Below are 14283 nucleotides of genomic sequence, written 5' to 3'. Positions count from 1 at the left end.
AAGAGTAACTTTGGGCCCGCCATATATAAAAGGATTTTTAGGGCTATTTTAGTATGCTGTTTTCCACATAAAGGCAGTATGGGGAATGCTTTATCTCATCACTGCATAGCTTGAATTCACCAGCTATCAATCTTATGTGACTAACCGTCGCTACGCTCAATCAAGTAACGAGGGAAAGCAAAATGGAATGAATGTCACCGCAAATGGGAACCAGTCAGTCCCCTCAATCCGGGCCGGAGGTGTCATACCAATCCGCTTCCCAAAATAAGGGTTGAGAGCTCAAAAGAGTGAAAAAGGGTGTGCTAGGGTTTTATGTGGGTTTGGTGAGAGATTATGATCCTCTTGTAATCTCTTGTTGATATAGTGTATTTTCTTGCCGCCTCTGTCTTGGGACATAGGCTCTGCGGAACAATGTAAATCTTTGTGTCTTTGTGATAGCTTCTGTTCGTATGCTTCATTTTTGGTTCGCCGTTGAAATCGCAGATTGCTATTTTAGAGGGTTTTTTCATAACAAATCTGTATGTAATCTTATTTGCTTATAATCTTGCAGGAAAACTGTTATATTATTTGCATAAGAGAATTTAGGATTATACCAATATGCAACAATTATTAATCAGGAGATAACGTATAAATTGCAAGTAATCAGATCATACCAAATCATCCCAATCGAACTGCTAAAAGTAAAAAGAAATCCAATCTGCATAGTGAATCAACTTGTAAAAAGAAAAGAAGAATAAACTTATCTGTTGAGTTGAGGCACGGATCTAAATCCGCTGTCCTTGAGACAAGTTTCGCCCCCACATACGACGAATCGTGGTGCAACATGGGAACTTCGGCATATGTCTCCAGGATACAATAACTCCGATCCAGGAGGTGTGCACTCACGCTACCCAGATGCCTAACGAACATGCTTTATGCAGCCTTGACCAGTGGGAAGGAGAGGAGCAAATTGAAAGAAAGAAAAAGCAACTTCCTATGAATACATGTATCTATTTATAAGAATTGAAGAGGAATTTTGAAGAGATACACGAAGAGACACTTCTCTTCCTTTTTAAAACATATGTGAAGAAAAACACTTGAAGAGACACTTCTCTTCCCTTTTAAAATAAATGGGACCTTTAATTTTATAAAAATAAATACACAAATTTTGAATTTCTAAATGACTTTTTATTCAATTTAAATTGAATAAAAAGTCAATAAAAACGGGTGCAAATGCGCTTTGCACATGAACCTTCATGCAAATAATGCGGGCTTTTATTACTAATTTTTCCTGGGGTAAAAATAAGGGCGAATCTTAAAAATGTAAGGTACTCAGTAGCTGTAAAGAAATTTGCAAATAATTTGGACATAAAATTATATCCAAATAATTTTTAGATGTATCCAAAAAAGTCGTTAGTTTTTAGAATAGTTGCTTGCCAAAAATTTTTTTTATAGTGGTGTCTGTTCGTGTGGGTGAAGCTCATAGATCGGTCCAAATCAGCACAAGCAAAAAACAAGATTGATGTTTTGTTTTACTTTGTAGCCTAGCAATCACCAAATATTAACAGCATGCTTTGCATCCATTAAAAAAATCATGAAATCCTAATTTACCTAGTGGGAGATGGGCAAAGAGGTGGGAGAGAGAGACATTTGAGGGGGATGGTGAGTGAGGAGAGCATGTGATGGGACTGGAAATGAGGAAAATAAAAAAAAACCTATTCTAAATAGAGGAATGATAGAAAAGAAGGACGCCAATGCAAAAATCAGCTCCAAGGGAGCCCCTATTGATGGATTTTTGCAAAGTGAAGCGCGGAAAAAAGTGAAAATGCACCTAAAAAAGTGGAAAACATGTTGACTTTGCAAATATCAACCAATAGTGGGTGCCCTTGGGGCTGATTTTTGCAAGGGCGCCCTTCATTCTATCAGTCCTCTTCTAAACACATTAAATACAACACACATCACACTAGCCGCACTGCAGCACCCGTCACGATTGGTTTGCCACTGAAGGAAGTAGGGTGATAGCTCGAACAAAAACCACTCTATGTTAGAATCACAGAGCGACTTTAATACTTAATTAATGATGAAGGTTGGATCATGTAGCTCAAACAAACACCACTCTATGTTAGCACATGTCATTGCCTTGTCATGTATAGCTTAAATGAAGTCCGTGTTGTCATGTGGCGTATTAGCCATAGTGGCAAAACGATTATCAGTATTAATTATTTGGCACAGACACACGTCCCGTTATGGTTTTACCCATGGTTTAGAATTTCGGTTTCGGTACCGGTTTCGGACCTTGAAATTTCAAATTTTTGACCAAAATTTCAAAATTTCGGTCGAAATCCGGTACCACGAAGAAAATGGTATTTTATTCAATATTAAATTTCGGCCGAAATTACCGAAATTTCGGTAAAATATTAAAATAATAATAAAAAAAGGTTTTTTTGGTTTAAATTTCCGGGCAAAATCAAAATTTCGGCCGAAATAAATGACCGTTTCGGTTTTGGATGATTTCGGTGTCGGTCTCCACCGAAATTTAAATCCATGGTTGTACCATGCTGCATATGGGATTGGGCTATGTGCCGTGCCATGCCTATTAGGCAGGGTCACCACATGGTGCAAAATGGGTTCTGCTGCCTAGTTTTGAGCAGAGTTTTGCAAAGCGAAACGGAGTCACTGTCACGCAGAGATAGACTAGTTATGCAATATTGTATTATTGTGTAGATGAACGAAAATGAATATGGTCCAGCACACACAAGGCAAAGGTGCAATCGGGACCGTTGATATGATGAGTCATCACAAGGCAACCCAGTGGGTCCAACGGAGATCTCAATTATTAGATTGATGAATGAAAAAAAAATATATTCTTTTCCACGTTGCTAAATCAAAGGTCTAGAATCATGCCACCTGGTAGCCAGTTCACGTGGTAGTCCAGGTCAATCTAATGCGATTTCTGTGGGGGCCACCTAGGAATCACGACAATTATAGATCCGTTTAGGACGGGACACGTGGACCCACGTGATCTCAATCCAATGCGCTATGGGAGAGACGACCTCAGCTGTCGGTCTCACCATCAGAATCAATGTGAAATGTCGAGAGATGTCACCATCTGACGTGGAACTACTAGTTTTGGATTTTAAGAATTGATTTTCAGCCAAAAAGAAACGACATTTTGAGTCTAATAATCAGTTTTGGACTCAGAATCAATTCCCAAAATGCAAAAAAGAAGAGAGGCTTAGGGTGGCGGGAGATAATTTCATATAAATAGAGACCTTAGAGTGGCGTTATATGATTGGATGAATTGACGGAGAGGTTCTAACCTCTTCTTCTACATTTCATAAAGAAAGAAAGAAAGAAAGAAATGATCATACTTTCTTATATTTTCTATTTTGTCTTCATGTACATGTGTTTGCCATTTTACGGGTTTCCAAAATGTCACAGGAGTCTTGACTCTTGAGTGCAGAAATGAAGAAGCGGTGGGAATATAACAATTGAAAGGATGTATTTATAAATAAGAAGAATATTGCAGGATTTCAATCACAGTTGGAAGGATATATTTATAAATTAAAAGAATATTTCAGGATTTATCGTGATGGCTCACATGCCAATAAACCAACCACCAAATCATTCATGCATTTTTACCCTTTCAATCTTCCCTGTTTTGTGAATCAAATAAATTCATAGTTCAAGTGCTCATTTGGGGTGCTATGACATTTCTGCGTATCTGGGTTAACCATGACGTTTGTTTTCTAGATTTTTGTTTTTTCAAGATCTGGGTCCCTCACATTTTCATCATTCCAATCAGATCATTCTAAAGGGTCCTGTAAATTTGGATTCTATAATTTTCTTCCTACTCTGTTTCTGAGAATTAGTAATTTCTTGGTGACATTTAAGTAATTTGGCTGGGAAGTTTTTTCCTTGGGTGGGAAGTTTTTTTTTCCTTTTGTGATAAGTGTTTTGGACTTATTCAACATGATAGTCAGTAATTTGGGTTTAGTTTCAAAGCTTCTCATTGTGAACTTTGTTCTTCGACCTTATAAGTGTTGAGTTTCTTTTCTATAATTTGAGTTCAAAGCTTCTCATTGTGAAGTTTGTGCTTCTTAGTGTTGAGGTTCTTTTCTAAATTTTGGGTTCAGAGCTTCTCATTGTGAAGCTTGTGCTTCTATGTGTTGAGTGTCTTTGTGAGCTTCCATCATTTGGGATTTTGGGTTATAGATTTTTGGGCTTGTAGTAAAAGGGAACTCAAAATTAGAACTGTAATGGACTCTTGCAACTTAACCTTTGAGGCCAATCCTCATCTTGTGCAAATTAGGAGAGGAGCTATTAATGGAGGTAATGGATTTTGGGGGGATAGGATAAGAGGGAGTTTGAAAAACAAGGTCTGGATTACCAAGTTGGGGAAGAATTTGATAAGTATAACTAGGGTTGGAACTGGTAAAGCCAGTGTTACTTCATGTGTTCTTACCTCAGACATTAACAAAGAGGCGCAGGTAAGCAATTTTCCCAGTTGCACTTGCAGCCTTCAATGATCTTCACCGCCTCTATTTGTTTCTCACAAATCTTGGTTAAGGCCTTCTATTCAAATTTTAGTTTCCTGTTTTTTTGGGGTATAGAGTATGAGAAAATTGATTTGAATTTGACTTATTTTGGTTGAAAATCACACTATCGGTTGCAGCCTTCAAAAGAACTTCACTGCCTGTATTTGTTTCTTGCAAGTCTTGGCTAAGGCCTTCTATTCAAATTTTAGTTTCCTGCTCTGTTTTTGGTACACAGTATGAGACAACTGTGTTGAATTTGTCTCAATTTGGTTGAAAATCACACTATCAGTTATAGCCTTCAATGATCTTCACTGCCATTATTTCTTTCTTGCAAGTCTTGTTTAACACCTTCTATTCAAATTCAACCACACTTATCAGTTGGAGCCTTCAATGATCTTCGCTGCCTATATTTGTTTCTTACCAATCTTTTTTAAGACCTTATATTCAAATTTTAGTTTCGCCTTTCCTCTGGTATACATACAGTATTAGACAATGGTGTTGAATTTGTCTTAATTTGATTTGTCACCTACACATCTCAAAGGCAACTAGGATGTGGGTACTCTGTTAGCTTGAAATGTAAAAATATATAGTGGATTCAATTTCTTCATAGTTCACTTCTGCTGTGCTGTGCTTCTTGTTTTCGTTTTTCTGTATTCTGATACTGGATTTTTTCCTATATCTGCCCTCTTTCACCTCGGTCTTTTTTATATTTCAGATATTTCAGACACCCATGTTTGAGAGGCGGCAAGCAGACCCAAAAAGTGTGGCTTCGATCATATTGGGTGGAGGCGCTGGGACTCGACTTTTTCCTCTCACCAGCACAAGGGCCAAGCCTGCTGTAAGAAAAACATATAATCCAATTCATATATGTTCCTTACTTAGCTTCTACATGTTTTGGTTGTGGTGGCTTGTTGCAGGAACATGCCCTCAAAGAAGTCAAATATTTACCCTTTTGTTTGAATTTATATTCCTATACTATATTAGAAAATTTGTGTGTCCTCTCAGCTCTGGATCTTTAGCATTTCCATTGGAATTAGTAAATGGAAATGGAAATGGAAATTTCTTTCTGAAATTTTGTTAGAAAATACAAATACTACTCCAATGTTTTAACTTTTTGTTTGTATAATAGGTTGGGTCCTGATCTAGGAGGATATCTTGAGCTTGAATAGTTGAAAAGTTCGTTACATGATACAGCTATGATTTTCACACCAAAGTGGGCGGTTAGAAACTTAGAAACCTTGAAATAACTATCCTTCATTAAATACATATTAGTAACTTTCGATGTGAGTTAATCTTTTCATTGAAGGAAATTCAGAAAACCTGTCTTTTGGTTGTACTGTAGTACTAATTCCTAGGTGTTTGCAATCATGTTCTTGAAACACTTGTAATTACTACAGAAAGCTGATGCATGAAACTCACTCACATACAAAGAAGAGAACAATATAGATGAGAGTGGTTTGAAAATACAGGGTCTGTTTGCAAACTTGGCCTTACCTCTCCTAGGAGGTGTAACTTTTTGCCTTCTCCAGATTCCTCTTGGTACTTTATTTTTTCACTAGATTCCTGATTCATTTTTTGGCTTCTTAAATATTAATGATAATGCCATCTTAATAAATATAAAACACTTGAGTTCTAGGTGGTGATGGCTTACGGCCTCCTGATCATAATGATGAAAGCAACATCAGATTTATTACAATGGTTGGTTTGCATAGTGGGGTTGAAATAAGATGTTAAAGGTTTTGCTTATATGCTTAAGCATGTTTATGCCTTTAATTTTTGAGTGAAACATAACTATATTAAAAGCAAGAAAAGATTACAGGTGGAAGTCAGAGGGCAAGGATTGCCCATCATACAAGGAATCCGACAAAGCCTTTATGGGTGAAGATTATGACTTGAAAAACACCATGGTTGACTCTGCTGAAGAAATTTTTTTATTACCAACTCCTATATCTAATGATTTGTATTGCATTCTGACATGATAAGGTGTCACATTTAGGTTCCCATTGGTGGATGCTATAGGCTTATCGATATTCCAATGAGCAATTGCATCAACAGTGGCATAAACAAGATATTCATAATGACCCAGTTCAACTCAGCTTCCCTCAATCGCCACATTGCACGCACATATAATTTTGGGAATGGTGTCAACTTTGGGGATGGATTTGTAGAGGTATGAACGCAGGTTAAGATATTCAATTAAGACAGTCAACTCATATATCTATAAGCTCATCCACTAATAAGTTCCATGCGCATTGGAGTACGGTTACTTTTAAATATATAAAAATGTATTTAGGTAATTATAAGCAAAATATACAAATAAATTTATAAAAATACATTAAGGTTTTGTACTCAGGAAGCCATGTCAATGCGCGTTCAGTGCATGCATCGACACATTTTTGGCATGGTAATTTTTTCCATCAAAAAGTGTGTCCTTGTTACATGGGTCCTTATGAACATAGACAGCATACTTTTCATTTGATCATTACATTTATTAAACAGTTTCTAGGACAAGTTCCTTTTGTTCTTGTTCTTGTGAAGTTGATTTCATTATACAATCAGGTTTTGGCTGCCACTCAGACACCTGGCGAAGCTGGAATGAAGTGGTTCCAAGGCACAGCAGATGCAGTGAGACAATTCATCTGGGTCTTTGAGGTGGGAATATCCAATTGGATGAGATGGATTTCTTGCAGTTGTCTTTCCTTAATTTGTCTTAAAATGATGTCTAATGCAGTTTGTCCACTGTTTTATGTAGGATGCCAGGAATAAGAATATCGAGCATATAATGATCTTGTCTGGAGATCATCTCTATCGAATGGATTACATGGACTTTTTGCAGGTATTTACGAGCTACTTAATTGGTTATTCTCTGATTCTCTCATCCTTCACTAAAATTCTAGCTGATATATCAATTATATTTGGGAAATTTTCTTGTTGGTATTGATGTGTTTGCAGAAGCACATTGACAAGAATGCTGACATTACAGTTTCATGCGTACCCATGGATGACAGGTAAAAAAATGATGTTTAGAGTGTGGTCACAACTCTACTCATTCTAGGACTATGATTAGCTGTGCTATTGGAACCCCCTAGAAAGACTATAGAGTCAAAATTGTGGTTCTTTATTTTTCAGTAGGCAAACTGAGTGGATGAACTGGCGCATCTCCATTGTTTGGCTCTAGTCTTTGCTCATCCAGCTCAGGCAAAAGCCTCTCTTTAATCTACCTTTCAAATATGTCTATATTTGATTTATATGAACTGCAATGCACTTCTTTCTCTTATGGCTTCTTGGAAATTCATTCTTAATTGTTCTTTTACATGGCAGTCGTGCGTCTGATTATGGATTGATGAAGATAGATGACAAGGGTCGCATCATACACTTCTCTGAGAAACCCAAGGGTCCCGACCTTCAGGCCATGGTATGCAGATTTTGTGCCCTGCCACATTTTCCTTTGTTTGCTTTCGTATTTTACTCCATTTTATCCGAAGAATCCGACTCATGTTTCCTAGCATTGGTGGATGATAACATCCCTACTGGGTTAGTCCTAGCTGCAGTTGAATTGCTTTTAACGAATGAGAAATCTTGATTTGTGCTTTGCAGAAAGTTAACACCACTCTTCTAGGATTGTCTCGGCTAGAAGCCACAAAATCCCCCTACATAGCATCTATGGGAGTGTATGTCTTTCGAACAGATATTCTACTGAAGCTTTTGAGGTAGGTAGCTTTTCTTGGCACAGAACTACGCATAGTTTCAATCAAGGTTTTAAATTTCGGCCAAAATTTCATATTGTTGTTTGGACCGAAATTTAATAATTTCTGATTTTGGGTTTTATTTCGGCCGAAATGACCAAATTTTTTTTTAAAAATTTGATTTTGGTAGGTTCCGAAACTGAAATTTCATTCCCACTTGATAGTGCAACAGTTTATTTAGGTTTTTTTTAATTGAAAATGGCATACGCCGCCCCCCCCCTCATTATATTTCCAGGTGGAGGTATCCAACATCCAATGACTTTGGATCAGAAATCATTCCTTCAGCTGTGAAGGAGCACAATGTCCAGGTGACAGAATATGTTCTTCTGCTTCCCACTAAGACTATATATATATATATATATATATAGAGGAATAAGATTGTGCGGTCGAGGGCCCAAACACATGGGTCCCACATTTTTTGTGCTGATCAAAACCATCATTTGCAAGGCCTCATCATAGATAGGGTGTGTACAAAAAATCAAGTCCATAGGATCATCCTAACCCCTCCAAAAGTGGAGGGCAAAAATGGGCATATTTGTGGCAAACGGTGTCTGTCCATTTTGCCCTCCACTTTTGGATGGGTTAGGATGATCCTATGGAGCTGATTTTTTGTGCATACCCCATCTATGTAAGGGCCTTTCAAATGATTGCTTTGGATCATCCTAACAAAGTGGGCTCACATGAGTTTGGGGCCCTCAACCGCACCTAAGCTTGGTGGGGTCGACCGCACACTCCTTTTCCTCATATATATATATATATATATATGAGAATAGAGTTCCTAAGGTGTCACCTCATATAGCTTATATGAGGTGACGCTCACAAAACATAAAAGGCCCACATTTTTTGGGTGATCCAAACCACTCATTTGAAAGGCTCTTAGATGGATATGGTGCCTAAAAAAAATCAGGTCCATAAGATCATCCTAACCCTTTCATTTATGGAGGTTAAAAATGGGCAGATTTATGGAGGTTTATACCCATCCATTTCAACCTCCGCAAATGGAAGGGTTAGGATGATCTTATGAAGTTGATTTTTTGGGCACACTCTATCTATGTGAGGGCGTATCAAATGAATGCTTTGGATCATCCAAACAAAGTGGGCCCCTTATGTTTTTAAGCGCCACCTCATATAAGCTATATGAGGTGACACCTTAGGAACTCTATTATCATATATATATATATATATATATATATATATATATATATATATATATATATGAGAAAACGGTTTCTACACACATGTGTAGATAAGTTATCTACACACATGTGTAGATAAGTTATCTACACACATGTGTAGATAAGTTATCTACACTAGCATAAAATACAGTGGAGGCCATCATTGTTTGGGTGATCCAAACCATTCATTTGATTGGCCCTCACATTGATAGGGTGTCTACAAAAAATCAGCTCCATAGGGTCATCCTAACCCCTTCGAACCGTGGAGTCAAAAAATGGACAGATTATTGAAGGGTTATACACGTCCATTTTACCTCCACAAATCATAGGGTTGGGATGATCCTATGGAGCTGATTTTTTATGGACACCCTATCTATGTGAGGGCCCATCAAATGAATGGTTTGGATCACCCAAACAATGTAGGCCCCACTGTATTTTAAGCACGTGTGTAGAAACCGTTCTCTCTCTCTCTCTCTCTCTCTCTCTCTATATATATATATATATATATATATATATATATATATATATATATAACAAGGATTGGTTTTGTGATTCTGTGTTCTAGACAGTCTATATCTTCCCTTACAAAGAGAGAAGTCACCCCTTAATACATGCCATATCCAACTCTTCTCTGTTGACATCCATTACACATGCTAGCTACTAGTATGTGTAATTGTACATTAGGGTGGGGATAGTGAGACTGATAAAATAGTTCAATCTCATATTTTGACAGGCATATTTATTTAACGACTACTGGGAGGACATTGGAACAATAAAATCATTCTTTGATGCCAACTTGGCCCTCACAGATGAGGTTGGTGTTATTGTATTAGAGTATTAGATATAATGTCTACTATCACTGTATATGAAAATCGTGTTGCTAATTTGTAGTTTAAATTAGGGGTACTTTTTTAAAAAACCTCGACATCCATCACAGATATTTGAATATCCATGTCAATGAAATAAATGCAGTTATTTGTTTCTCATTGGTATGTCTCATATGAGGCGAGGTTGGATTTCCTTCTGGAATACAGGACTGACCTTTTCAAACTAATGACTGTTTCTTTTTATGCAGCCTCCAAAATTTCAGTTTTATGACCCAATGACACCTTTCTTCACGTCTCCTCGATTCCTGCCACCGAGCAAAGTGGAAAAATGCCGGGTATGCTGCTTGTGAAACAACCAATTACTCCAAAAGCTTAAGCTGTTAGAGTTTGTGTAATTTAATTATTTATACTTCAACACTCCCTCTCACGTGTGGCCCCTCTTTTGGGTTGGCCTTACATGTTGATTTTTACTATCAAGGAGTTGCCGGGTTTTGAACTCAGGACCTGCCATGAGGCAATAGCTCTGATACCATGTGAAACAACCAAATACTCCAAAAGCTTAAGCTGTTGGAGAAGGTGTTATTTATCTTTTTATACTTTAACACTCCCCCTCACTTGTGGCCCCTCCCTTTAGGGTTGGCCGACACGTGGCACATGTGGCCCCACTTTTGGGTTGGCCTTACACGTGGATTTCCAATATCAAGGAGTTTTGAACCCAAGCCAATTGCTCTGATATCATGTGAAATAGCCAATTACTCCAAAAGCTTATGCAGTTAGAGTTTGTGTAATTTAATCATTTATACTTCAACACTGCTGATATTTTTCGGGTGAGTTTGTTGCTTCCATTTTATTTTTCACTCATGATGTTCAATCAAATCATGCAGATACAGAATGCAATAATCTCACATGGATGCTTCTTACGGGAATGTAGTGTTGAACATTCTATTGTAGGTGTGCGCTCCCGTTTAGAATATGGTGCAGAGCTCAAGGTTAGTCACTTTTCCAGTTGGTGATAATCCAGCTCTTTCTTTTTTATCCCGGTAGGGTCTCGGCCAAGTCCAACATGTACATGAATAAAATTACAAACAACATACACATTCAAATGAAAGATAAGCAAATATAAGGCAAATCATTTACATAAGTAATGTGAAAAGAGGAGTTAAAGCTCTCATTTAAGCCCTGTTTGTATTGCAGGAATTTTCTGGAAAAGTCTGGAAAGGAAAAATATTATAAAAATTTTCTACTTCTTTCACATGAAAAAAATAACTTGAACCAACCCTATTCAACTTTTACTTAGAAGGAACTTAAATTTATGATAATATCCTTCAATTTAAGCATAATTTTATCATTTCCCTCTAAATTGTGGGGAAAAAATTTCAAGAAAAAAAATTTGCATATGAAATGTTTTTCTTACAATCCAAATAGGGCCTTAATGGAAATACTTTCCTCTCTTTGAAGATCCTCTTGAGATTTATGGTATATATAGCTTCTCATAGTTTCTCATTTTATTGTCAAGCTTGGTAGGTTCTTTCTTCTAATCTAAAATTGTAATTAAGAAGTAAATCTTGAGTGATTAGGATACACGATATTCTAAGGAAGCCCAATAGAGTGTTGGATGAGATGTTGAATCTAAGGAGAGATGCAAGCACCTTGCTAGATTTTCTAGCTTCAACCCACTTAGCAACAAAATAATGTGTGTAAAATGCCATCAAACATATTTTGATAGGCAGATACTAGATATATCGGTAGACGCTATATTAAAAATTATATTCGTAGAAAATAGATTAACAATGAACACGTGCGCACACACGCACAGATAGAGATAACACTTTCTCAGACACATATAGCTGATCCATTTGAAATGATTTTCGGTTTATGGGAATATGCTTGTCTGCTTTCCAGGATACAATGATGATGGGAGCAGACTACTATCAAACTGAAGCTGAGATAGCATCTCTACTGGCAGAGGGGAAGGTTCCCATTGGCGTAGGGCAAAATACCAAAATCAGGTGAGATTTTGATCAAATTATTTCAAGAAAAATACATGAATGGATCATAATGTCAAAAGTTCTTGACAATACTTCCCATTTTTTCCAGGAATTGCATCATTGACATGAATGCTAAGATAGGGGGAAATGTTATAATAGCAAACAAAGACGTAAGTACAGTTATTTTTTGTCTTTTGAAACTTGTTTAGAAGGTTCTTGAAAGAATATTGGGTTTATACTTTATGTACTCCTTTACTGATTTGTATGCTTAACTTCTTAGGATGTTCAAGAAGCAGATAGGCCGGAAGAAGGGTTCTATATTCGATCCGGGATCACTGTTATACTGAAGAACTCAACAATCAAGGATGGGACTGTCATATAGAACTGTTTGGTATCTTACATGGATTCTCTTATTTAAGATGAGCTTGTGATGGTCAAGGCGACGAGCATATGATGTATTAATCAGGAACAAAAAGGTGCTATTCAGTTTGAAAGTAATGTCTAGTCATATGAAAATATTATCATACAATGGGTCATCATGTAGCTAAATAAATTGATGAATTTTGTATGTAGAGGTTGGGGAGTTTTGTATGTAGCAGGTGAATTTTGTATGTAAATTAGTTCTTGCTTTCCTGTATGATAGATCAAGGATGTTTCTAAATAAATTGAAGGAATGCATGTATGCTTCTTCATTCTGTACTTAAGTTCAGTGACAATGCTTCAAAGACCATGTTGAAACACTTGGCTTTGATTAGTAATAAGTGTTCTTGTAGCAATAATTTCAAGCAACTGGATCATTGAAAATCAAAGTTCTACAACTTATTCCACACTGTAACATTGACGACTACAGCACTTGTTCTTGAGGAATGAAAGTAAACTCCTATTTTTTAACGTGAATGTATAAATCTAATGCACAATAAGAAGACTATATTATATACTCCTCCCCTCAAATTGATGCACTAGGTCATAAAGCATCAATCTGTGTGTGTTGTGAGTATATGTGTGTGCGTGGCAATGCAATCCACCCTCTTTCGTAACACTAACAGATATAATGGCAATCCACCTTAATATGCTTTTTCCAATCATGAAAAATAGGAATGATAGCAATTTGATTGCACTCTTATTTTCAACATGTAGAGGTGTCAATAGAGATAGTAAGATACCAAAGTTCGACATTAGATCTATCGACATAGAGTAGTATTCCCTTTCAGCTGATGATTTGGAAACATCTTGTTTTTTGCATTTCCATGAGACGAGAGAATCTCCCAAGAACATACAAAGTTTGCGGGACATCTTGCTCCATCAACACCAACATAAATAGTTAGCTCTAGAGAAGAGGATGACTGAAAGAAAAGACCAGACCCATTATTCCTTGTAAGCATCTATTAGGTACCTTACCAATACGCCAAAAGCTCCAAAGCCAATGGGACGCGTTAGGCAAGGCCCTTTAAACCTGTCCCATACTAGTCCCATACCTAGGCGAGCCCCCACTCAGGACCGTAACATTCCACCACGCTTCCGCATCCGTTGTCCTCAGTGGCCCACTCTGCCACTACTTTCACTATGGCCTTTTTTCCAGATAGCTCTTTCTACATGTCGCCCCTTTCGTGACTCGAACATGGGACGTGGTGGCTACTATGACACCAAATGTTAGGTACCTTACCAATGCGCCAAAAGCTCCGGAGAGCTGATGGGACGCGTTAGGCAAGGCCCTTAGACATGTCTCATACCATACTGGTTCCCACCCAGTCCCATACCTAGACAAGCCCCCACTAATGACCGTAATAGTATCTGATAATCCCATTCACATTTGTGAGATGAGCAATGTGAGGAGAAGATACAAATTGGTTCACTATCTGATCAAAATATGCAATATCTGTTGGGAAAGTTGTGTTGCTTCCTTTTACGGTGGGAAACCGAAGTAGGAAAGACGTTTTTAGGTTTTGGTAAAACCTAGATATAAAAGTCCCAATTTCTTGCATGAATAGGGTTGTGGCAAGAGGGTGTAGACGGCTGCAAGAGAGTGTTTC

At 37.4% G+C, this 14283-nt stretch overlaps 1 protein-coding gene across 2 annotated transcripts; it reads left to right on the top strand.

The window, feature by feature from the left end:
* The first annotated feature begins 3637 nt into the window (after window positions 1–3637).
* On the top strand, window positions 3638–12952 carry LOC143892639 (glucose-1-phosphate adenylyltransferase large subunit 1-like). 2 transcript variants are annotated; one of them, XM_077397389.1, is made up of 15 exons: window positions 3650–4469; window positions 5233–5355; window positions 6514–6687; window positions 7077–7169; window positions 7270–7353; window positions 7470–7525; window positions 7839–7932; window positions 8115–8227; window positions 8499–8571; window positions 10172–10252; window positions 10514–10600; window positions 11150–11254; window positions 12168–12274; window positions 12363–12423; window positions 12534–12952. In XM_077397389.1, the coding sequence occupies exons 1-15, from the start codon at window positions 4239–4241 to the stop codon at window positions 12633–12635; spliced, it is 1584 nt and encodes a 527-aa protein (XP_077253504.1). In that variant the 5' UTR covers window positions 3650–4238; the 3' UTR covers window positions 12636–12952. The 2 variants fall into 2 exon arrangements, with proteins under 2 accessions (XP_077253505.1, XP_077253504.1); XM_077397390.1 differs by lacking the exon at window positions 10172–10252 and having other exon boundaries at window positions 3638–4469.
* The last annotated feature ends 1331 nt before the right edge of the window (window positions 12953–14283 follow it).

This window comes from Tasmannia lanceolata, unplaced genomic scaffold (assembly GCF_043159265.1).
Source record: "Tasmannia lanceolata isolate RefF3 unplaced genomic scaffold, GAP_Taslan_0.1 ptg000015l, whole genome shotgun sequence".
Lineage (NCBI taxonomy): Eukaryota > Viridiplantae > Streptophyta > Magnoliopsida > Canellales > Winteraceae > Tasmannia > Tasmannia lanceolata.
This window is presented reverse-complemented; position numbering and strand designations above follow the sequence as displayed.